Raw genomic sequence first — 25,521 nt, 5'->3', positions numbered from 1 at the left:
TCTGGAAACAGTTTCCAATGTTATTTCATGTTAGAAGTATTTTATGAATTGTTCCTGGGTGGTTCAGAAAATGATCTCAGGCTTTTACACAACCATGTCTGGTAGCAGGCAGCAAGTTACAGAAGCTACATAAGAAACTTTTTTAACTCTATAGAAACTATAGTAAACCATGTAAAGCAGTCATGTTTTGACTTCATGAGTGTGGGTATTTTTTTAAAGCATCTTTGAGGACTTTTGACAATCTGTACAGTAAAAATGACAAGTCTTAAAGCTCCTTTCCTAATTAAAAAAAAATGCTTTACAATTATCTTTTCCATTCCCTGTTCAGCTCTTCCATAACTATGTTAAAGACACCATGCATACTCACATGAAGCAAGAACCTGGAACTCTCAGTTTTAAGTTCAACACAGGTTTCATGAATTTTTCAACTTCATTTCCACTAAAGTTTTGTATTTAGTGACAGTGTTTCTTTTTTGTATATCAAGCACTTGCTTTTGGCAGTTTGTTTCCACAAAGCAGCAATAAAGTATTTTAAGAAACATTAATTTTCCTTGCAATCAGAAAAACACATAATTGAGTTTTGGGAATACAATTTCAAGTTGACACAGACTCTAAGAGAATGAATATTCCTTTTTAGTATCATTACATCAATCTACTACTTCAATTTGTGAAGCATAATTAAATATTATCATGCAGCTGACTAAAGAATTGCTGTATCTTTCAGTGACTTGAAAAGAGTCTTTCTGTTAAATCAACAAAAAACAGACTGTTTATTTAAGAATAGAGTTTTAAAACAATTTTTTCCTACTTGCTCGGTAATTAGCAATAGCCTCTCCTTTATTACAAAAAAACCGCATGCTTCTTTACTACTACATATTGCAAGTCATTATAAAAGATGTTCTCAACTTGCAATAAAAGTTCTCAGCTTGTAATAAAAAAAGCAAATAATGAAAACTGTCCCCAGTATTTCATCATAGATTACCCCCTATGCTTTCCTGCATTTTAAAATTCAGTTCAAATTTCAGTTTAGCAGGATTATAAGCACTATTGTAAGCTCCGTATCACCTCCAACAGAAGAACCTCAAATAAAAAAGGAAGAGGGAAATTTGTTAGCCACTATGAAATGTCTCCTTTAACTACTCCTATACTACTCTTGGTCAAAACCTACTTCTGTTTATTAATTTACAATATTCTTGGATTTCAGATGCTTGAAACCAGGCTAGTTTTAACTGCTTTACATTAAGAGTTGAACACACACATACAAGGTGGGGTGAAGGGACACAAAAGAAAAACAACAACAAAATCCCACAACATACACCCACACATCTGGTATATAGGATTTGTCTACACAGATCTTCAGTAAAGCTTAATTTATATAGCCCATAGCATACAATTCATAGGCTGGTATTAAAGTTGGGTTTGCTTCAAGTGTTGCATTCACAATTCTGGGATGAAAAGCAGTGTTACTATGGATTGCATTTTATTAAAAGCCCCATAAAAAACAGAATACAGAAGTTCATTACTCATATAGTTCCCATAATTCTTGACAAGAACTGTAAGATCCCATAGACACAAATTCAATAGCATAAAAAAGAAAAAAAAAAAAAAAAAAAAAAGAAAACACACACACACACAAAAACCACCACACTATAGCATTGCACTACTTGGGAGCTCCAACTCTCAAAGCAGGAATGCAAGTCATCTCCAACTCTATTTCCCTAGCAACTGTTATTCTGAAGAGGATGGCTTGTGATTCATGGTGCTGCAGAAGCTTCTGAAGCTCTTTCTTTTGGCCTGTGGTGAATTTCTCCCACATACGTGCGCGATAAATATTCCGGTATCCCAAAGGCATACACCACCAGCTGTTCAGATCATCATTAAATGTGATCCATCCCACAACCCCAGTGTCCAATAAAAGGATTCAGCAGCCAAGTAACCGAGCAAGCTGACTTTCCCAGAAAGCAAGAGGAATGTCAATACCAGTTATACCCCTTTTGCTCTTGCAAAGACATCTGCCTCCCCCTCAGCCATTTCCTAAGAAATGCAAATTAAAGAGATCCCACCAAAATGAACTTCCCCCATTCTTTATTGATCCTTATGATTAAGCCGCAAGTCACTCTCCAGGCTTCACCTCAATTTACAGGAGAAGCAGAAAACAGGAACGTGTGTCTAGCAACCAGTTCCACAGTTTCACCAAGGTGATGCGTGAAAAGCTGCTGGAAGCCTCAAACATAGGCCAGCCTTGCAGCTCTTGCAGTCATAATAGGAGCAGCACTGTGAATGGCTCATCTGTCCACTTCAGCCTAAGGAGGACAGGTGCCACATGGAGATGCTACTATCAACAGCTCTGTGCTTTGCTATCCTGATTTTTCTGGAGTCCCTGCTCACCTCCCTGATGAGGTGAGCCCTGAAACAGTGCTGTGCTGCCCTGTACATAATTAAAGACAAGAGCCTTCAAGCACAACTTGTCAATATCCTCCTCTTAGTCTTCAAGAGGAGGTAACCAGCTTGTCCTCTCAGTTGCTGTTATTTGTGTGTGCATGTGGGTGTGTGAGGGTGTGTGTGTGTTGGGGGGGGGGGGGGTAAGTCACAAGACTAGAGTTTGATTAGGGTTTTTGTTTGGTTGTTTTTTTTTTTTAAATACACAAATACCTCAACTCTATCACAGGGCTGTTCCTGCTCTGAGCACCATATGAAAACTGAATCAGTAAGAGGAGATATGATGATGGAAGTCAACACATCAATTTATGAGTTTAAGTCCCCTATAATTCCCACTGATTTTGACTTCACAGAAGAGCCTTACAATAGTGGGACAAAACAACTGAAGTGTATTTGCCCACAGTACTGCATGCTCACTACAGAGCAAGTCTGCACACAGAAGCCATTGAGGTGTGCACAATCTGAAAGCATCTGGCTGGAGGGTACAGCAACTGCAGCCAGTCTAACAAATAACACTGTCCCATGTTATCTACCCAAGTTATACATGTTCCTTGAATCTTCAGAGAGCTATCCTAAAGCTTAGGATAGTAAATTGTGTCTACATTTCAGCAAGTAGTAGTATTTTTATTAGCAAAAAAGGACATAGATCTTGTGCTCTTAGTTAAACTATTAATGTAGCATACTTTTCCACTGAATGAATACAGAAGGTATTATGTGACTAGTTACAGGGCAGTTCTCAAACATCCCAACACTACTGTTATTCAGCAGAGAGGTTCCTGTCCCTTTCAGTCTGAAACCTGTTCAGTCATCTGTCTTTATCCTCCCCTCCATTTTACAACCCCATGCAACAAACTGAACACAAACTTTGCCATCCCAAGTAATTTAATAGCACTGGCCAATTGGGATAATAAGAAAAAGTAGAAATAAAGTAGTAGTAAAGGCAAAAGTATAAAGATAACATTGGAAGAACGCATTCCTGCTAATTACATGAGGTAGCAAGCTGACTGACTTATGGGGATGAATTTGTATTTTTAATCTTTTCTTAGGAGCAGAAGATAATTTTTGCAGGTTGATTAGGAAACCTGCTTTCAGTTCAAGTATGCAAGCAGAAAGTAAGGGAAAAAAAAAAAACCCACACCAGATAGCTTTGAAGCCAATATTTGCTTTCTACTTGGACTGATATTGAATTAATTTCAGGTAATTCTGCTTAAATTCAGTGTTCAAACAAGCAGCAAGCAGAATGCTCCTCTGCTGAGGCTGATGGGTTACACTGCTGTAATTCAGGAAAATTTGCCCAGGAACCTGATTAAATCAATAGTTTGTGCTGTACGTGGAATGTGGGCAAGAGTATGAAGAATCAAAAGTATTACCTGCCAGCAGATCAGTTTATAGCTGCTAGTCCACTGTCATTAACTACACAATAGAAGTTCTGCAGAACTATCTGGTCTCCCAAAACCAGCAGTCACTTTAGATTTTATCAGTGCCCATTGATCCCAATCAGGATCAGGGCATTATTATTGCAGTCAGCTCTATTTTAGGGCTCAATCCAAATCTTGAATTCATTTAGAACATTTTTTGACTTCAATGCTGGTTAAAGCAAGCATTTAACAGGGCAAAGTTACCCTGGAGGTAAACTATAATCAGAGACCAACTAAGCTCCTGATCACTGTCCATAGCTGGACTAAAGTAAAAAGAAGCTTCTCTATTTCTTTTGCTTTCATAGCACTTGAAATATTTAAAGTGCAGTTTAGGAATGTTTCTGGAAGCAGAAATTTGCAGTTTGAAGGTAATTTTTTTTCCACTTAAACATTGATTCATTATTAAAAACTGGTCTGTACCATCCTCAGTAACTGAAAAAAAAAAATTATAAAAATAGAGATTTGAAAGTAGACTGAATTCACATGTACCAGGTACCATTTCTAGTGTAAAAATGGCTTTCAGTTTATGAAAAAAATATCTTTCCTTAAAAAAAAAAAAAAAAAAAAAGCATAGGCTTACAGTTAATATCACTAAGAAGGTTCACAGAATTCCTCCAGTACCTAAGAGTTACACTCTGGGTTTTTTTACAGGAGGGTCCTGCAGACTGAACTTCGGAATTTCACAAGAAGAAGCAAAAGGGATTCTTTTGGCTGACACCTTCTTCCCAATTGTTTCAATCTGCAAGAGAAGATACAGTTAGCAAGTGATTGTGGCAAGCTAACAGAATCATGTCAGGCTATTAGGAATCTATGAAATCTATGAACTTAATCCAGGGCCATGACTACTTTTAATTAACATTGGAAAAATAGAACCTTCAGAGCACACAGACAGTGTGCCAAGAGACTATTTTCGGAGTACAAGTGCAAAGAGTTTAAAAAAAACGAAAAAAAACAAAAGCCTCTTATAGGTTCCCGCTTTACATGATATTAAAATAGTTGCATCTCAGTAATTTAAACGTTCATGTGCCTCAGCTTTCATAGAACTAACAGTATAAATATCATAAAAAGTGCCTGGGTATTCAGAAAATGCAGGTTTAGCTTCCTTTGTTTAAAAGTTTATATCCATTAAATTAAGATAGGTAAACATCTTTCTTCCTTAATGGAAAGGGCTGCTTTTTGAAAAAAAGTACAACTTTGAAAGGCTAAAGGTAGTCAACCCTATTTAAGAAAGAAAGTACGTATGAAGTTTTAGCATGTGCATGCGCACACACTCCCCCACCCAGTACTACGAAATTCAAAGCAAGCCAAGTTCCACCAATTCCTAGATCAGGCTAACGAAAATCACTTAAGGGCAGAGCTTGCAGAGGCCAAAATGCCAACTAGTGAAATAGTTCAGATGCCCAGTAAGCGAGAGGAGGTGTAGCTTTCTTCTTAAATACAGTATGTTGTCTTTTGGTGCTTTCCATGTGACTTGAGACAATCCTAAAGAATAAATTCAACAGAAATCTAGTGAAAATTGATATTCTAGGCAGACACCTGAGTTAACTACCCGGTTTCATCAGCACCCTCTGAAGAGGGTTATTTAAGCAGCCATGTCAGCTATATGAACTATGTTTGCCCTTAACAGCTGCACCATGTGACCACAGCACCTAACTGGTAAAAGCAGTGTACACTGTTTGTAAATAGGCTCATGTAACAGCTGTGCTTAGCTTAAGCAAAGGAAGAAAAAAAAACAGGAGGGGAGGGAGGGAAAGCCTATGACCATTATGCAAGTAATCGCCATACTCAGGAGTATGTAAAACGAAATAATTTAGCCAAAACATGCATCCGATTTGGCTTCTAGGTTTTGCTCTAATTCATGACTGACTGAGATGCTTCTACTAGGAGATGATTCAGAGATTTGGCAATTTCAGTATTAGTCAAGCATCTTGTCTCTACTAGAAGTGCTAGACAGATGACTTTTCCCAGACATGCTTACACTGCTGAGTGTTGATGGAATATTCTGATGTAGCTTGGATTTTAACAGAGCATCAGTTTAGAAAACAGGAAGGCACTGGAGGAAAGGTGAACTAGTGAAGAGACCTAAGAACAAGTGTTTTACATTTAATGCCTCACCTAAGAAGGGTTCTCTCTTGTAACTCAATCATTCCAGTAGGCAAAATTGAAAGAGAAAAGAGTGCGGGGGGGGGGCTGTCAGATGTTACACTAACATCACCCCACCCCCCTCCAACCAACCAAACCAAGAAGAAAATCCAGCTGGTTACCTGGAAACCAATGACTTGTAGCTCATTATGAAGATCATCAAGAACTCTCCTGCCATCAAAGATGAATGCAGGCTTCAGCATCTTCTTGTGAATATGCTCATAATCCAGCTCCTGTAGAGGGCAAATAGAGCAGAGAGAATAATTAACACTTTCTCTTTGTATCTTTAAACTGAACTGAAGAAAACAATTTTTACCTTAAACATGTCCCATTCAGTGCAGATTACAAGGGCATGAGCTCCATCACAGGCTTCATATGGATCTTTACTGATAGTGACCAGTCGAGACACTGTAACAGAAGGAAAAGGAGGTTTCATTCTGCACAGGTCTTTGGCGTCTACCTGGCACACTCCTGGCAAGATAGTCTCCTTCTTTGCTCTGCTCAAACAAGGAGAGTTCCCGGTCACTCATCTAGAGTTGTTTCCAGTCAAGAAATTTGTCACTTAAAACCAATGATAGCAGCTGATACCTGGCATCTGAATAAAGCCAGGACTCTTAAGTACTTGAAATTAAGCATTCCAATTTGATTTAAACAGTTAAGAGCATCTCTAGAAATGGAAGTTACTATCTAATATTCAAATGCCAACTCTCATAAAGGTCATTGCCCATACAACAGCAGCACACTACACTTGCTATTTAACACTTGTTTTACACTAGAAAATGCACGTGGCTCAGTGCATACTTCAAGTGCTGCCTTCATCCTTTGACTGACTCAGCACCTGCCCGGGGACCATTCTTCCATCCCCCTTTAATTCAAGGGCCCCTTGTAAGCACTCCAGCCTCTAATGGCTACTACTGTTCTTCACTCCCCCAGCATGTCAAATAATTCATGTCCTTCACTCCGAACGCATCTGCCATACCAGGTCTATTTGGAAGGTTTGAGTATCATCCCTTCTTCCTTATCACAGCCTGTTTTCCCTCATTCTCTCTCTACCTCTAAAAAGGTCACCTATCCTTCTCCCTATCCGCACGTCATCTCCATTCTTTCCCTGCCCACTAGGAAAAAAGAACAAAGATCCAAAACACCCCCCACAAAACCCCTATTTGTGAATGACTATTTTAAATCTTCTTGAATTGAAGGGCAAAGATGAAATGGGAGATGATACTGGGAGAGCAGAAGAGGAAACTAAGTGTTCTACAGTGAATATTAATTATTTTGTGACATCTACTTTAGATAGGCAAGACAGAACTACAGCAAGACAAGGCTCTGGACAGGAAGAAGTGGACAGAGTAACGCTAGCCCCTCCTATTGTTGGAGGCTCTTTGTTCTTTCTTTTAATTACACACAGGAAATTCTTTGTGCACATTTAAATGAATATTTGTTGACAAAAAAGCACACACCACAAACATTGGTAGAGTTAGCATTTATCCATAAAATGCTAAGCAGAGAGGCGAGAGTTTACAGTAATCTTCTGAATTATGACAAATCTCTGCGCTAATAAAAATGTAACCAGCAGCACATCACTGCCATGGTGAAAGTGAATTTCTAATATTTAACCTATTCTAAAAGTTTGCAAGGCCTGGGGTTTTTTTGTTTTTTCTTCCAGCCTCTTCCAGGAAAGAAACTTTGCATGAGCATTCCTACCTTGGTTATCTTCTGAGACACCTGGATGTGAAAGATCCATGATGATTTGCTCCTTAGGTACTTTAGGGTCATAGATATGGAGTTTTGCTCCTTCATCCATTAAATACTTGCTAATGTAGATACTGGAAGACTCTCTAGGGAAGTGAATCAACCAGTTGAAGAATCAGATCGTTTGTTCTAAACAATAAAAGTCTTGAAGTGTCATGAAAAGACCCTATGAGATATGTTTAAAGTTAAGCCAGTATAAAAGCTCTAGCATTACACATTTGAGGGATAATCCATAACAATGGCAAAATAAAAGTCCTGTGGGAGGCCAAGAAGGGTAATGCAAAAAACAAATTTACATCTCTTTCACTGAATCATGCATAAGATAGATACTAAACCCCAGGATTCTGATTGAGCATAATTAATGAGGTGTCATGCCCGTTAGCATGCCCTGCAAACTCCAGTCAAAGAGAACTCTATCACATTCAACCTTTATAAGAACGAACAGAACAGCTGCCTTCGGGGAAACAAGGCAGAAGCTCTGCTACTGACTCCCAATTGCCAAAGCCAAAAATGCTTGCATGCATTACTGTAAAGAAAGGAAGGACTGTGTTCAAAAGCTATCCTAGTTTATGCAAGCAATAAGGACCAGATGCAACCAATTATCATTTAAGTATCATTAAGTTTTAGAGACCAAGAATAGATTGCCTTCCCCATTTAAGAAATATGGACCACTGTTACAAACCAATTCAGTCACAAGAGGTTTAGGACCCCTTATCTGATCTGTTTTCATTAACAATTCAATTAACAATTGAATTGGTGTTTTTAACTGCATAGCTGGTGATAAACGTAGGGAAGTCACATTAATGAGTTGAGTTTGCTCTCCTACCTTGTGTCTCCAGTATCCTTTTTGAATGCAAACCCTAAAATAGCAATCTTCTTATCAGTGACAGTATTGAACAAGCTGTCAATAATACGAGAAGCAAATCTTCTTCTCTGATAATCATTCATGTCTATTACCTGAAATCATATAAGACATGACTGTTTGGAAGAGGGCTATTTTCAAACAAGTTGATCATATTAGCAATCACTGAGGAAACACCCTTATCAGAAACATGATTTTAACAAAAACGTTCAAGCCAAGCTAGCCAGATAAGTTAATATTAAGAGACTGGGGAAGAAACAAGTATCTTTACTCAGTATCTTTACCACATAAGTAAGCCAAACATAAGTTTAGTTAATTTACAGGTTTTTGAGTTGTATCTTATTTCAATCAGTGACTGTAGATGTCTGTTTATGTGCATGCTTTCTCACTTTATCTACTTCAAAGGTTAAAGGTTTTTTTTTGTTTGGATTAAAAAAAACAAAATAAAACAAACAATACCCGCCCTCCACTCCCCCCCCAAGTCAACAAAACAACTATACACATACACACCAATCGCACACAACAAGTTCAGGCAGAAACATGGAAAGCAGTTCCAGTGTTACATAGGTCTCTAAAATGGTAACTTTAGGGTACTTAATGTCACAAGGATATCCCATCACCAGACCAACACTTCTCCACATGCCATGGCTGGACAACTGTCAAGTGTTGTTATACACATCGTAACAGATTTCAGTGCACAAAACTAGTGCGGTTATAAGCAACAGTGAGGCACTTAAATCTTTTGTCACTAACAAAAGTGGGTTCAATCAGGCTGACTGTTCTGAAGCTCTCCTCCCAGGCTGTTTCATACTTTGATCCCCAACCCTTAACATTGGTCAGTGAGGACCCCAGACCACTGCTAGATGAGGGAAGTCAGGTTCTCCCAACTAGTCAAAGTTTACCATAGACTGGAGAGAACTATGCTTCCCTCCTGATTTTGAACAGATTTCAGCCTTTCAAGACTTAGCAGTGGCTTGCGGAACACAAGGTACAAACAATACAGAAAAATGGTACTTGTGAACCAGGTTTCTTTGAGGAAGACAGACAAAAGCAGTGAGATTTAAGCACTCCAGCAGAGTAAGGGAACATTATGATAATAGGTGACAGAGTAAGGGGGATGCATTTCTTTATGCAGCTTATTTCTTTGTGTAGGCATGCCCTGGCCCTGTCATATCCAAAGACCAGACACAATAGAAGTTAGGTTTCTGGAGCCACTCTGACTAGCATATCTTCCAGATTCAGCACCCTGTCCTCAGACTTGTCTGCAGTCTCCCATGTGCATGCCCTGGGATGGGATGTGGCTGCTGACAGTGCAGTGCTCAGGCCACGAAGAAGGGGTTGGTTATAGAGGTGCACATGTGTGACCTGACCAGCATGGGCTGCAGCAGTCACAGACCTCTGCAAGAAGACAGTGTGTTACTGAGAAAACAGAAGGTGCAGGTAGGGGGCTGCATTACACAAATATGACTCTCTATACTAATTCAGTAGTAACTCTTTCTACCATCTGATCTGTCCACAGCTAATAAACTGTAGTTCTTGAAGCAGAATAAGAGAGCATTTAAATGCTTTGAACTAGTTAGTTTACATTAAAAAAATGCAACTCTTCTGGCTTTTGTTAGGAACAAAAACCCACACCCACAGACAAACCAACATTTCTAGGCCTTTGGGTTGCCAAAATACCAACTGGATTGCATTTTGAGGAGCATCCTTGTGATTTCAAACAAGAGAGTGCCAAACCAACTTGTCCCTTGTCTCTTTCAAGAGAATATAGTTTTTCACTACTCATCACATTAATATTACCCAGCTAGTGCTGTTAGTTCTTGCAGCTCCTGCTGCTCCTTGCTCTAGGAATTGCCTATTGTCTGCTTGTATTTTTTTACCAAGTGAAAACAGCAGTTCCTAGAGAAGATATCAGAACCTTGGGCTCCTCCTCCTCTTTCCCTCCCTGTGAATGCATCAAGTCCCATGTGTTCAACCAAATCTCTCCTGGACACATGTGCACAGAGGTCCAAGCTCCACTGGATAGGATTGCAATTGTGTCTACCACAGACTAGTCTATCCTGATGAAGGGCATTCTTGAAGGAAGATGACAATATGAACCTCTTCAGATTGCAGACAACATAAAACCCATGCGTTCCTTTTCCAAAGCTTTAGCTGTTAGAGCTGTGAGCACGTACTAGGCTGCTGACTAGGCCCAGACCTGAGGTTATGCTAATCAAACAGCACATAGAAAGCTACTGGACACAACATGAAAAACTGCTGGACATCACAGATAATGTAAGAAGCTGACAAAAAGGAGGGATGGCTGATTTCACAAGTGCTTAAGGGAGAGATATGTGAGAACTGCCCAAACTTCAGGTAATTGGAGGGGAATACTGGGGATCTTCTGGGGAGCAGATTCTTACAAAGCCAGCAGTACTAGGTAACCATATCGACAGTACCATGCAAGACCAAAATTACCTAGGTAATAAGAAATACTAAATTTGAGCATGCATGTGGCTAAACTGGGACTAGCGGTGGGAAAGTAATTATGGCTGGACTGTTTATTTTGGCAAGAGACTAGGTCAGAGAAAAGGAGGGAAAGGCCAGCCAAAAGGAGGGTCTAGAAAGAGGAAAATGAATAATAAGGTAGGCAAATTAGCAGTGCTGTCTGAGGGTACCTTCCAGGCAGCCTTGTACCTGATCACCACAGCCTCAGTCAGGACAAAAAAACAAAGCAGTTCTCACCATACCATGTATATCAAAGCAGCTTCCTCAGTCCAGAGGACTGTGAAAGAGGGAGCAAGGTACTTTCACTAGATAGTAGAGTAGCACCTGCCAGTACAGACTGACCATCCCAGTATCACTGTGTCCGTACCAGGCTCAAAAGCATCCACACCTTCTTAATCATTCCTAACATTAACTAGGGAACACCAGCAACCACACCAATTCAAGAAGAATAGCAATTTCTGCTGAGTTTTTAGAAGAGAAGCTATAGGAATAGACACTCAGGAGAAGATCATAAGCTCTGAATTCAAAGTGGACAAAGTTCAAGAGTAGTCCAGGCCCATCTCTGTACTTCAGATTTTCTACCACTACTTCTAGGCAACCTCCCAATCCAATTGCTGCTTTGATCCTCCTTCAGTTAATTCTCCTCAAACACAAAGCCTAAGCACCCATAAGTTTCAAAGGCTAGTGCTGGGCTGAGGCTCCTACAACGTACACACTGTCAACATTAAGGCATTCAATTGTTAATACTGAGGCACAGAGAATATGCACACAATGCTTGAAAGCTGCACACTGAAGAAACAACCTACTTGTCACAAAATAATAGTGATGACCTCATACCTGTTGCCAATAGCGGGCTACTTCAGGTAAGTTCAATGCCTCACAAAGATAGACTAAATTCAGAACATCCTTCTGAAAACAGCTGCCTCCAAATCCTGGAGAAAAAAAAAAAAAAAAAAAAAAAAACCACCTATGGCTTGCACCAGTAAGATATTGTTCTGCTAACCAAGTCTTCAGAATCAACTAGTTTAGCAGTCATTCCTATAGCATTACAGTTTTTCCAAGAATTTGTTGCTATTCTTTTCAGCAAATGAAGGCCTTCAGAAGCTTCTAAAGTCTGACTCCTGAACCTACTTATTTTGTCAGCTACCAAAGTTCCCAAATCCTTCCCCAAATCCTGCTGAAATCAACAGAAATTAACCAAATCTCAAGTGAAGATGTGATAAGACAGCCTCTGGAGTTTTGGGTGGACAAGCTCCTGGGCTTGGTCTTCCACCACCCAGAGGTTCAGATGAATATATCAGCTTAAGTAAGTAGATGAACCTTTTGCTTGTTTTTCAAAATGGACATCTAATCATAATCAAGAACCAAAGAACACCACAGCTGATTAAAGGACAATTGAGATAATTAATAGAAGGATCCTCATCCCCTAGAAGTCTGCTCAGCAGAGTCCCTGAGGCAACACATTGCGAAGAGGATTCTAACAACCTAATGGTCATTTTGAAAAACATATTTACTATCTGCCTTTCGCTGTTTTAGAAACTTGCGAAAGAGATTACATTTAGCAAGGTGATTAAAAAACAAAACAAAAAAAATCTTTCTTTCTAGCATCAGGAATGTGGCCGTATAGATAGGTTTTAGTCTTGTTCCATGAAACTAAGATTTTTGTACTGATCAACACTTCTATCACATCTTATTCTCTATATCAAAATCTGAACTGAATGAAAGCATGCACTCCAAATTCTTGTGCTTCAGACTGTCAGGGTCAAGTGCAATCTCATGTTTGAGATTATAACAGAAAAACAGTTTTATACTAGTATTCCACAGTAATATTTTCATCCTCTTATGCTTCAGAAGATTAAGTTATCACAGCACTTCTTTTGAAGCAAAACTAGTAGACCTACTGTGCTCCTGGGCAAAAGCTCAGAAGGGGAGAGATTTCATTTACCAACACTGGCTTTGAGAAACTTATTTCCAATTCTTTGGTCTGTTCCAATAGCTCTTGCCACTTCTTCAACATCTGCTCCTGTAGCTTCACACAGAGCACTGATCGAGTTAATGCTGCTGATCCGTTGGGCAAGAAAAGCATTAGCTGCCTGTAAGTAAAAAACACAGTACAGAGAACTTAACTCTTCTAGAAGCCAAGACATCTGTACACAAGTATGGAGTTAGTACCAGAAGAAGTGGTATTACTTTAGTATCTATATATCTCTGTTGATGGGAACAGCAGAAAATGACAGCCATATATGTAGTTAACACAAATACCAGTTAATGAGTTCTAAGCAAAATGATGTAGTACTTAGCTATACTAACCAGTTTAGAAAGCTCTGATGACCAGGTATTGGTTGTGAGGATTTTTTCTTTGGGTACCCAGTGCTCATAGACAGCACACAGAGCACGGACTGCTTTCTGTCCTTCTGGAGAATCATCTCCACCAATAAGCACTCTGTCTGGGTTCTTCAGGTCCTTGATCGCTGTCCCTTCTGCAAGGAACTCTGGATTGGACAGCACCTGCAGGCACAAAAATAAAGTTTGAAATAAAGATTAAGAAAGTAACACATAAGAGCAAGACCACCATCATTTAAATCCACAGCTCAGATTATGTTTACCTGCAAATCCAAGTTCGGCTTAGTATTAGCATCAAATATTCGACGAATGCTCTCTGCAGCACGTACTGGAACTGTGCTCTTCTCGGTGACAATTTTATAGCCATTTGAGTTTTGTACAATCCTTCTAGCACATGCTTCAATGTATTTCAGATCAGCTGCCCGGCCTTTTCCCATCCCGTAAGTCTTTGTTGGAGTGTTAACCTAGTTACAAACACATTGGAGGGTGCAGGGCAGGGGACGACTCTTATCACCCAGGAACTACTGAATAGGTGAAATTGTTAGGAATGACAGACATTTTACTTCTCAGAGGCCAGCTTGATTCTACACCAGAATTACCCTAGTTACCATAGCAGACAAACAGCTATTAGATTTGTCAATTACCCATTGTGTTTTCTAAAGAAAGCTCACTAGACTCTGTTCACCAAATGGGATTTAAACTGGAGTAATTCATAGCAGCTCCACAGGCTTCTGTAAAACTTAGTGTTTATTCTGGAGACAGCAATAATTTCTTCATGGCCACAGACAACCACCTCTTGTTTCCTCTCCCATATTAGAAATGTAAGAAGTTCACTTCAGAAGAATCTTGCAACTAGTAAGGCAATTATGCTTTAAACCCACTTGGCAGTGAAAGCCACGCGTAGAGCTGCTGGATATTGCTATACTGAAGAACATAGAGAAAAAGGCAACATGAGGGAAAACACATCATTTAGATTAATACAGAGGGTCCTCTTCATTACAAGCTTAAAGTAGAAACAGCAACAACATGTAAAACACAGAACATCTTAAAAAAATTTAAAAAAAAGAAAAGCAGCCAAGGGCAGGAATCCAGGTTGCAATACATAGGCTGCATTAGCAGCAGTCATCCAGTCAAGCAGCATTCATTTTAGACTTAAAAAAAAATGGAGAAAAATGTAATTGGAGCGCTCTGTACTGAGGTGGTCTCACAAAGGAGAGGATCTCAAGAAAAGAGCATTTAAGAAACAGCAAAATAACTGGGCTGTGGCCTATCAAGCTGAATATTAATCAGTTATTTTGGACTCTGCGTTAGGAACAGCCTTTTGTATTGCAAAAGCCTACACTGTTCATAATTGACTGACTCCCTTCCTTCCTGGTGCCAACAGCTTAAATATTAAAGCCTCCTGAAGGGTATCAAAGGAAGATCCTGCCATCCGTCTCCCATTAATACACTGGGTTTTAAAAACTTCTAAAACTAAGTCATCTTTGTAACACAGTAAATAGTGCATGATTTTGCATCTCAGCTAGGAATGGTATCACCTAATCACCCAATACAGATAAATCTATACCTGTTCTATGAACTTTAGTAGGACACTACAATGACAGATCTGCACTATATCCTGCTTTCCATACACCCTCCCCTAGCTAAACATCCACATTGTCATTTTGACTTGGAGCCCAATACAATTTACTAAATACCCTACTGGCTTAAGCAGACAAATAATTGCAGAACTAAAATAAAATAGAAAGTTTACTTAATCCTTTCACCACAGCATATAAGGGGGAATCTGACACATAATTACATTACATCACCAAATGAACAAACATGACAAAACAAAGGCCTCTCCCTAACATAAGAATATCGACACATTGATTTGTTAGGAAAACACCACCCTTCTCCTCAAAAGGAAACAAACAAACAAAAAAAAACACCACAAAACCCAGCCTTCTCCCCCTCCCCCCAAACTTACAGAAATAAATACAAGATCTGCTTCTCTAATGGCATCATCAATACTGGTAGAAAAGAAGAGATTCCTTCCTCGACAGGATTCTACCACTTCTTTCAACCCTGGCTGAAAGAGCAGAAAGAAAAGTACTTAAGGTTAACACAGTTAGAAGGAAAGTAAATTACATACACAAATAGACAGCATATCATTTCACATACAGACTTTTGTGCTCAGTATGACACATTCTTTAAACTTCCAGATGTAAAGTAAAACTTCTGTAGATTGGGGGGGGGGGGGGGGGGGAATAAAAGTCCTTCTTATTCAAGAGACACTCCAAACACAGTCTCTAGACTTTCTCAGCTAGGCTGAGCTGCTATTTGCACCTCAGATTTTAGGCCCCACTTATTGACATGCTTATGTACATATTTAATTTTATTACCATGAGCAACAATTAAATAACTACCTGTAAAGTGATGTTAAGTAGATTCCTAAGAACAAAGTCTTACCTTTTATGTCCTAAGCTGCAACAAGAAGAGGTGATCCCAGCTCCTTTCTCTATACATTCCTGCCATTTCCCTAACATCATATCTAGCAAACTGATTCAATGCAAACTAACCCACCAAAAAATTCTTCCACCAAATTAACAAGCTGATCTGACTTGGATCCAGTGTAAGAAAGGCAGCATAAAGACATAGGAAAGGGGAGAGAGAGAGGAAAAAAACCCCACAAACCACTCCTCTCGGCAACCACCCATGTTTGGAACAGATTAAGTCTATCATGGAACCACACCTACCATGGGCAGAATCACTGTCTCCCTTTGATGAGATATCGTGCAGAGAAGCATTGTGCCAGAACTCATTCCCTTCTCTTAACAACCCCCTACTCAGGCAAGAGTGATAAAAGACCACATGCACATGAGCAATTCTCTGTATGAGAATGATCTACAGAGATGATTTAATTCAAGTGTAGCTGTCAGAGATAAAAAAAAAAAGCTTTATTTTTGTTTGAAAATAAAAGTTGTGCCCTGTAACCTAGTAATCAAAGCTCCAATGTACAAAACGCCTATCATGACACGAGATACCTGAGTAAGTGCCAGAAAGGCAAAGGTTCACTGGAGGAAGAGAGGAAAGCTTTTGCTTCATAAGTGAGACATTTTTGCTGTCTCACTTTATTCTACCTCTGACCTTTATATCAGATATTTAACTGAAATGGAAATAATGTGTGCTACAAGCCATACCAAACATGCCAGCAATGGTTTTATTAGGAGGCAGATAGAAAGGTAGCTCACTAGAAAGCAAAAGAATGTCCTTGTCCCTCCTGACACTGGCAAGAGAAAAAGCAAACAAATAAAAATATGAAGACCCTCAGCATGCAATGGCTCAAATTTACAACTGCCTGAACTCATTCTTGGCAGTTTTTGTACATTCTTTGTAAGCAAAGGACACCACCAGGAAAAAGATTATTTTGTTGTTGTTTTTCCTAACATGTCAAGACTAGCTCTACTTTAACTCGTTCAAAGAGTCTCAGTGTTAATACAAAACAGAGTACTTGCTCTCATGAACTTTATTCATTTCTCACCTGCTAATCTGAGCATTATAAACCTCCTCCTTCAAAAATGTAGGACAAAGGAGATCTACTTGTCTTTAAGAAGTCATGCGTTATAGGTTTAGATTTGAGGAAACTTTAGAAGACTGTAAAGGTGTTGCAGCACAAACAGGGTTCAGAAGACTTATTCTAGCAAAAAAGTAACTGTTAATATCAAGCAAAACACATTGTTTTGAGGAATCCAAGTGAAAACAAACTTTCATTCCCATTGAAAAAGAGAACTTGAACCTAGAGCAGAGTCTCTTTTCATGACAACTTTATCTCATAAAACAATGAAGGAAAAAAGGGGCAGCTATTCTTTAAGGGTGAAAAGCTAGAAAAGTATGAAGTGCTAAGAGAAGTATAGAAAATGCTGACTTATCTTCAGGTTAAGGTACTTTTGTGACAAAAAAGTGACAGCATACTTTTAAAAGCCATTTTAATCTGGCCTAGTCTTTCTGCTTGGAGGTTTTCAGTGTAAGTGATTCAGAATATGATTCAAACATGACTGTCCCCACCTTATTACACAGTTATGATGTGCAGCACAGATAGGATTCCAGCAGTATTCAGAATAGGAATACTGTTTACCACCCAATATGAAACATAAATACTGCGCTGTAACATAGCAGATAGTTTAATCATAACACAGTCCTCTCATTCAGTTGTAGGTACTGGGGTCCCCAAAGAGAGTCAGCAAGGTTTAGCACAATTCACTAGATAAACAGTTACATTTTCCCTTGCTACGCCCTCAGCATGCAATTTTGAAACAGCCTCCAGCATGTGACATCATTAGAGGGTCATTTCAAGCGCAGTGTAGTGACCAGCAGCCATGTGGAACCGCTCCAGAACCTTCCTTCGGGACATGCCACGCCACGCACCAGGCGGTGGGACATGTGCGAGCACCTCGTGGCGGGAAGCGAGCAAAGGCAGCACCAGCTGGAAGGAACGAGATAACAGGAAAAAAACCCACAAAAAAACAAAGAGAGATTTACCTCATAAATTGGAAGCGTGTCCGAGTTCCAGGCATTGATCCGAGCCTCGTTGACGTCTACGACGGTAACTTTGATTTCGGGACACATCTGGGCAATGACGCTACAGGTCGGGCCCCCGACGTAGCCGGCCCCGATGCAGCAGATCTTCTTGATCTCGAACATGATCGCCCTGGGGGGAGGCGCAGGGCACCAAGTTACCCGCGGAGCCGCCGAGGGACAACGCGAGGGGAGAAACTGCCGCGCGGCAGCGCCGGGGCCGCCGCGCCCACAGGCCGCTGCGGAGCGGGGCGCGACGGCGGCAGCACACAGCCCCGCCGCGGGCGCCGAGACGCGGGCGCCGAGACGCGCGCCCCGCGACGCGGGCAGCGCCCGGCCCCGGTGCTCCAGGCCGCGGCCGAGCGCGGAGACTCACGGCGGGCTCGGCGCTACTGCCGCCGCTGGTCGGCTAGGAGGATGCTCCGCAGCTCAGGACTCGACACAGCAGCGGCGGGCGGCGCGGCCGCTATTTAAGGGGCCGCCGCAGGGCTGAGGCGGCCGCTCCATGCTCGGGAAGTGGCGCGGGCGCCGGCCCGGCCCCGCCCGCGGCCCCGTTCCTCCCTTCGCCCGAGGCGCGGGCGGGGGGCGCCGACCGCGGGGGGGGCGGGGCGGAGGGCGGTGCAGAGCCCGCCCCCCGCGCCGCCGGCCAATGGGCGCCGGCCACCTCCGCGGCGCCCCGCCCCGCCGCGGCCAGGGGCCGCCGGGCGCCCGGGCGCAGCTGGCGCCGCGCGGTTGGGCTCGGCGGCCGCGGGGAGGGCAGGCCGGGGGGGTGCCGTGCGCCCACTGCGGCCCAGCGCGCTGCCGACGCAGGCGCAGTGTTAAGCGCACGGACGGGTAACGGCGAAGTCCGGTGTTTTAGATCCCGGTTGCAAACGTGTGGTGTGTTATCGGGAGGCTTCATCTGACTTGGGGAGCAGAAGGGTTTAAGAAGCCTCCGGCCTCCTTTCCTTGTCGTTCCGCTCGCGCCCGCTTGCGCTGAACCTCCGGGACGTGCAGACGCTGGGTTATTGCTGTGTCTGCAGCGCTGTGGTCATTTATGGTTTTTTGAACAGAGTACAAATTCGGCGTTAAAGATTGCCAAATCAGAGAGTGATATATGCATATGCTTGCTAATAATAACACGCTTTGTTCCTCCATGGCATTTTCTTGGGTAGATATTAAAGGATGTTAAAAAGAGAGCGGAATCATTGTCTCTATTTTTCACTCTGCAATTGATAAAAGGCTCTGGAGGATGTGATCTTTCCATACATGAAGAGTCTTTTCCTACATAATTAAGTCTTTTCCTTCTCGCTCACGGGTCCCTTTGAAGCTGCACGGTGAAGATGCGTGTTTCCACTGAAAGAACCTGCTCAAGTTTGCACCTCCTCGCGGAGCTGACATGGTCAGCCAAGAGCTGCCAGACGGAGGTGAGGAGTTCACCCCGTTTATGCTGAAGTGAGAACAAGTAATGCCTTGTCTCATCGCTGATTTGCACAGATGTCTCAATTCTGGACACATCCTTGTCCGAGGAAGACCAAGCCTAGGCAAAGCAGCCCTCGCTGACAGACTACCTGGAACGCCCCTTGCGTTCCCCTTCGCAGAACTGCCCGGCCGGCCGGGAAGAGGGGGGCGCTGCTCTGGTTTCCCCCACAGCCTCCGCTCAGCTGCTTAGGGCACTGCTGAGGGGTGGAAGACGGGGACTGGAAGTCGCTTGAGCGAAAAGGGCATGGAGCTTGGCTCTCACTTTCATAGTCTAACTTCTGAATTATTGGTTATTCCTTCTTTCTTTTTTGGTTCAGGCAGACCTATCATAGACCAATATGTACCACATTTTGCAACACTGCACAGAGGCCATAAGACTTATGTAAAGGTTCAGGGCATACCTTTGGACCTTCTGAAGCACCCTGCTTGGGAAAACAGCCCTAGGTCAGGACAAAGCAGATGAGGCAGGCCCACTGCTAGCCACATTTTAAAATAAAAGGGCAAGTTCTGCTCCATTTTTTAAAGGCTCACTCAGCATAGGCTGTGAATCCTTTTGCAGAACAGAGTCAATAACCTAAATAACATGAGGAATGGGATTTCAGACATATCTTTTTCTTTAGCATTGCCTCTTGACTAGATTAGTGGCTCCCTGTTCAGCCTGTTGGCCGATCTCGACCTCATTCTGAGGCATCAAGCCTTTTCTTTTTCCTGCGTGGGGAGTCTGTGTATTTAACTCAGAGCTATCAGTTCCCTTCTGGGAGACAATGCCTAAAAATCAGGTGAGGTAAAATGAAGTTTTGCCATGCCCATGTCTTGTCGCAACAGAAATTTGACGACCATTCCTTCTACTTGGTGAAACATAATGGCTAAAAATCAAAGCTTTACAAACTCAGATTCAAGATGGATGCTTTCTAATAGTGAGGATAAGTAACCACTGAAACCATCTGCAGAGATTGTCCATTTCTGGAAAGTTTTTCTAAAAGATATTTTTTAGTGCAAAAAGGAAGTAATTACTGTAAATCATGTGGCCCATGCTATACAGGATGTCAAATTAGCTCACAGTAGTCTAGTTTGGCTTTATAATTTATGATTTTAGTATGTGTATTAACGCAAGATTTAATCTAAAATGTTCCCTTATTTGATTGCTGCAAGATATCTTAGCAGAGTGTCCAGTGAGTTGAACAGCAGCATCAACAAGGGATTTTCACTATCCCTAATAATTTTCATGCATTGCAAAGTAGGTCGGGAGCCTCCCCATAGGATTCATCGCATTCTTCATTCTTTCAGTTAAGTTCCTCTGTCTTATTTTGGAATCACAGCTGAGAAGGCTACTGATAGGATTAGTGATTAGTCACTGTTTCATTCAGCCAGAATTTGACATTTTAAAGGCCATCATTTGCATAATAATTTAACTATAAGTAATCTATACTTATGAGAGCACTGCTTGCTTTTAATATCCTGCCAGGAGATTGTCTTTCCAGATCCTGATATTAACAGCCTGAATGGTAATGCGTGGAAGCATCCATGCCCAGGAGGGTCAGGGAATCGTAATCCATACATACCTGCTTGAGGAGAACAAGCATTTTTTAAAGGTGTTTATGAGCTTTAGGATACAGATACACATAGGATAGAGCTAACAACCTAATGTTAAATCCATGGAGGATCTTAGCAGATGGACTCCAAAAGTCCTATAAGAGCAAAAGATACTCGAGTTTTACCAGTATGTTTTCTTAAGTCTCCTAAAGGTCTCCTTCTGTGTGTGCTCAGAGCTGCCTCAATCTAATGGGGCCTGAGCAGCTCAGGTGCCTGTCTCATACCTAAGCGTGATCTGATCCTGAACATGAGCAATCCCCTTGCTACATGCTCTCGCAGGCCTGATCTCTAATGCGTGGTCCGACCCAGTCTCACCCCAGCAGGACCGAGCTCCACACAATCTGAAGTGTTAAGACCGCTTCATTCAAATGCTTGACTAATGAAAGCAGTAACCACTTTCTAATATAATAGCTTAATGGCTACAGCATGCACCAGTGCAAGATCTGTTTTTATCTTCTTTTCTCTCTGCAAAACAGATAGGAGAGGGCTCACGCCCCTCTCTGCCGCCCCTTGCAGAAACCACCTCACTGCTGGCGCTTGGAGGGCAGAAGGTGGCTGGCCGGGACACTCTTCACCTCTTCTGCGCAAGTTGTGCCATTGTGCAAGTGAGAAATGATTTGTGAAGAGTTTGGGGGATGGAGGGAGGGGAAAGGAAGAAAAAAAAGAGCAATGTGCAAAGAGTGCACAATGACATAACCTAGCGGCCAGAACACTGATGTTGGAGGTGAGGGGAAAAGCAATCGAGGGACCCAGGATGTGAAAGAAGTTTTATGTATTTTATCTAGCGACCGTGTAGTGCCACTGTAATTCCCTAGCAGACTTAAGCTGATTGTTAACTAAAGGCAGCTGTGTTTTTGTAACCACTTTGTGACACTGACATCTGACACAAATTCAACAAACACCAGTGTCCATCAAACCCTTTTTTAACTTTCAACACAGCGCAGCCATGAGGCAATCCCTTCTGTGACAGGGGCTCGGCAGCAGTCCCAGAGTGAGGCACGAGCGCCCAGAAGACATGTCCACAGACCAGTTGGCTCAGCAGCTGAGACCGAGCTTTGCATTTTATTATGCAAAAAGGAAGGAGATGCAGCTAAGTCGATTACACAGGGCTCTGTGGGATTGGGCATGCGGGTTCCTCCCCCGGGCACAAACAGCTGCAGAGGGTTTTCTTTATAAACCATACGCCGGTTTAGGACGCTGGCGAGGATGTTGCCCCGCTGAATGCCAGAGTTCCTACGCGTTTGCAGAGCCAACCATAACAGTCGCTGCTTCGAGTCATGGTTACAAGCTGTCACGAAAGACAGCCTGCGTTTTCTGCCTGGCACTCCCGTGCACTCCTCTCTTCCCAGCTCACCGCAGCGTCGACTTTGCTCTGCAGTCTGGCTCTTTAAAAGCCCAAATAGGTTATGATTAATCCAATATAGAATTCTTATGAGCAACAGCCAGCACTCCAAACTGCAATTATTGGTAAAAATTTGTCCCAAAATGCAGTGATCTTTTTGGCCAGGGTTACTGCGTCTTTTTGCATAGGGCCCAGAACATCTGGACAATAATTTTAGCTGGACCTGTGGACACTGTCACAAAAGCCATGCAGGATTAAAAGCCTCCCAAAACCAAAGGAAGAGCAGCCTGAAAATTCTGATGAGAAAGTCCTTTTAAATCCCTTTCTTTAGTTCTTGCATGACAAAGTTTTGTCTTCCATTATATGACCTTCTTTTAATTAGATTATTTAAATCTCTCTTTCAGTACACACAGAAATTATTCACACTTCCTCCCAGGCACGATTACATTTGAAGGTCTTATCTATTGTTTAGTAAATACCTCTCTTTTTCCCTTCCAATGTTCTTTTGAAAACCAACATACATTATACCAGACATCAAAGCTGTTCCTTCAGAAGCAGTGCTGTGGGCAGCAGAATTGCTTTTATGGATATGAAGCATACTAAATCTCCCAACAGGAGAGACATTTCAGGCATAACAACCATTTCAAAAAAAACAATAAAGAAGTCTTAAATGCTAAAAACTAATGCAATGGAAGTAAGAACAGTCAGATAAGGAACTATTTTTCATCACAGCTCTCTTGGAGAGAAAGCATTTTGTTGCAAGACTCCTTTCAAGGGTTTTACTCAGCTAGTTGTCCTATTGCCTTAGCAGTTATTCACATAAAATAAGGTGAGGATTTGATCCATTGTTACAGAATAGCTAAAAGAAAATTTCTCTTAATCTCTTCCTCCTACATACTGAAGCCCAAAAAAAGTATACAACCAGAGGAGTGTCAGAGACAAGATGCACTTGTGATTCAAGTCGCAAGCTATGAAGTTTGACAAAATGGGAAAAATGCTTATTTGGAATTTCTATCTCATCTATATGAAACTGAAGATGGAAAACAAAGCTGCATGAAATTGCTGGGAGAGCTGAAGAAACCAGATTTTTGCTCTTAAAAACAACAATAAAAAAGCAGATTTGTATATATTGCATGCAGTGCTTGGTGTAGTATCCTGTCCTGTAATGGCTTCTACGGATCCTTTTCTCACCAGTCATACTCAGTTTATCATTTATCATTTTGTCTCCAAGTTCTGCTGTTAACTGAGGTATTTCATCTTTTCCAAGATTAATTTTTTATATTGAGGTAATGCTTGTGACCTTCAGAATGTCATACGGTATTTTTTTGGTAGTCTACTTAAGAAACATTTTCTTGGCTCATATCTTTTCCTTGATTTTGAGGGTATTTTTAGTAAAGTGAAATTACTAGCCATCAAGAATTTTAAAACAGTCAAAAGTCTTTGAAAGCTGCAGTCACAGAAATGTATTTCTTTGCTTCAGTATCTGTAGCTTGCAGGTCATAATGACAACAATCACATACGCAGAAGACTTATTTTTTAAGCTTGCTACACGTCAGTCTGATTAGAAATTATTGCTGTACTTTCAATCAATATTGTGTAAAATATTTTATCATTTTCCATAAAAGCAAGAAGAGTGAAACCTTTAAAAAGTCAGACCTGTGACAAATTAATAATTTATTACAATTTAGTAAAATACATTTCTTCCAGACAGCCGCTTTAACTAGCACTGCTTTCTGCACATGCTAAAAAGGAAAGGCAGAAGCCAGATTCTAATTATTAACTTCATTACAAAGTGTCTGCTATGGGATTTGGCAATAATTTTGATACAAGATCAAATAACGCAGGTTCAACTATTCTTCATGTATGAAATGGCCAAATCTTCAGTTCATGTCAATCAGCATTAATTCTGGGCAACTTCTGGAGCTGTGCTGTTTTACAGCCCACCAGATTGGTTCACCAGGAGACAGTCCTACTTCCCCCCACCCAAGTTTCCACAGCTTCACAGTGAATTGCACTGTAGGCTGTTGACTGTTGCTAAACAAGTAGGAGCAGAAAGAGAAAAGAATTGAAGTTGTACATTTTTCCGAGGAACTCAGTTCACGTTAATGGAATAACATGTTGTAATGATTTCTTATATTTCTCCCAAACATCCTATAAAGCATAGAATTTTTTCAGGCTTTGAGGCAGAGTAATCTTCTCTGCTCAGTCTTGAGCAGCCAGGCCTCATTTGGATCAATTCAGCAGAGTGAATGTAAATTCATGTTTTTCTCATTTCCGTTCTGTGTGACTTCTCACGATAGGCATGTGTATCCTTGCCAACTGCTTTAACAAGTATATTTATGAGTAAGGTTTGAAATAGGAAATTAAGTTTTAATTTAGGAGGTTTACTTATATTTATAACCTCATGTTCTAGAAAAAGGTTAAACCTTGACAAGCAGGCATTAATGATTTCTGATTAAGAGTTTCTAAATTGAGCGGAATGCCTACAGCATTTAAGTGGAGATTGTGTTTCCGATTCCCTGCTATTTATTACCGCTATCTCTGAGTAGCTGCAGGGTATTTGAAACCCTAATGCTCCCCCGGCATTTTCCCTTCTGGCCCCCCCCCCCCCCCCCCGGGGTTAACACAGAAATGCCCCAAACGCGGGGTCTGAGCGGGAAGCAGCAGGTCCCCCCGGCTTCCAGGCGCTGCCCCCATCCACCGCAGCATCCCCTGAGTGCTCCCCTCCTGCCTCGCCACACCTCTGGGGCGGCCTGAGCCACCGCCGGGGAGACAGAGCCCTTGTATCAGCATCGTACCACCCTCTCCTTCAAGGCAAACTGCTCCAAGCACCAACAATTCCTTGCTTTGTTTATCAGTATTGCACAGTCCAACGCAGATATGCAGACTCTGGGATCTGAATATGTCACTGCTAAGAACTGGGGCTAGAAAATAATAGATTGCAAATCCCAGAGGTAAGAGGATTTGATCTAAAAATGAAGTAACATAATGGGCATATTTGGCTTCAGATGTGTGTTGGTCACAGAAGTATCTCAAAATGCTTATGATTATTCTGACTTGGTTGAGATATCCATAGAAAGCACGTGTGCATTAGAAAAGTTAGAACTCACATTTTAAAAGTT

General features: G+C 41.5%; 1 protein-coding gene across 1 annotated transcript; it reads right to left on the bottom strand.

The window, feature by feature from the left end:
- Nucleotides 1–1,463: 1,463 nt before the first annotated feature.
- On the bottom strand, nt 1,464–18,602 carry UGDH (UDP-glucose 6-dehydrogenase). Its single transcript, XM_064511271.1, has 12 exons — nt 18,380–18,602; nt 17,968–18,136; nt 15,416–15,517; nt 13,710–13,910; nt 13,414–13,611; nt 13,049–13,196; nt 11,941–12,035; nt 8,578–8,708; nt 7,704–7,837; nt 6,316–6,407; nt 6,122–6,232; nt 1,464–4,596 (listed from the first exon to the last, which is right to left on the bottom strand). The coding sequence occupies exons 2-12, from the start codon at nt 18,127–18,129 to the stop codon at nt 4,486–4,488; spliced, it is 1,485 nt and encodes a 494-aa protein (XP_064367341.1). The 5' UTR covers nt 18,130–18,136; nt 18,380–18,602; the 3' UTR covers nt 1,464–4,485.
- Between the last annotated feature and the right edge of the window lie 6,919 nt (nt 18,603–25,521).

The sequence above is a fragment of the Dromaius novaehollandiae genome, chromosome 4 (assembly GCF_036370855.1).
Source record: "Dromaius novaehollandiae isolate bDroNov1 chromosome 4, bDroNov1.hap1, whole genome shotgun sequence".
Taxonomy (NCBI): Eukaryota; Metazoa; Chordata; class Aves; order Casuariiformes; family Dromaiidae; genus Dromaius; species Dromaius novaehollandiae.
This window is presented reverse-complemented; position numbering and strand designations above follow the sequence as displayed.

Excerpts from the sequence above, each read along its gene's own strand:
- UGDH (XM_064511271.1), bottom strand. The coding sequence starts at position 18,129 with ATGTTCGAGATCAAGAAGATCTGCTGCATCGGGGCCGGCTACGTCGGG. Across the intron at positions 13,911-15,415 it reads CAGATCTTGTATTTATTTCT|GTTAACACTCCAACAAAGAC; the intron begins GTAAGTTTGGGG and ends GTTTGTAACTAG. Across the intron at positions 12,036-13,048 it reads GTTTCTCAAAGCCAGTGTTG|GATTTGGAGGCAGCTGTTTT; the intron begins GTAAATGAAATC and ends TTTTTTCTCCAG.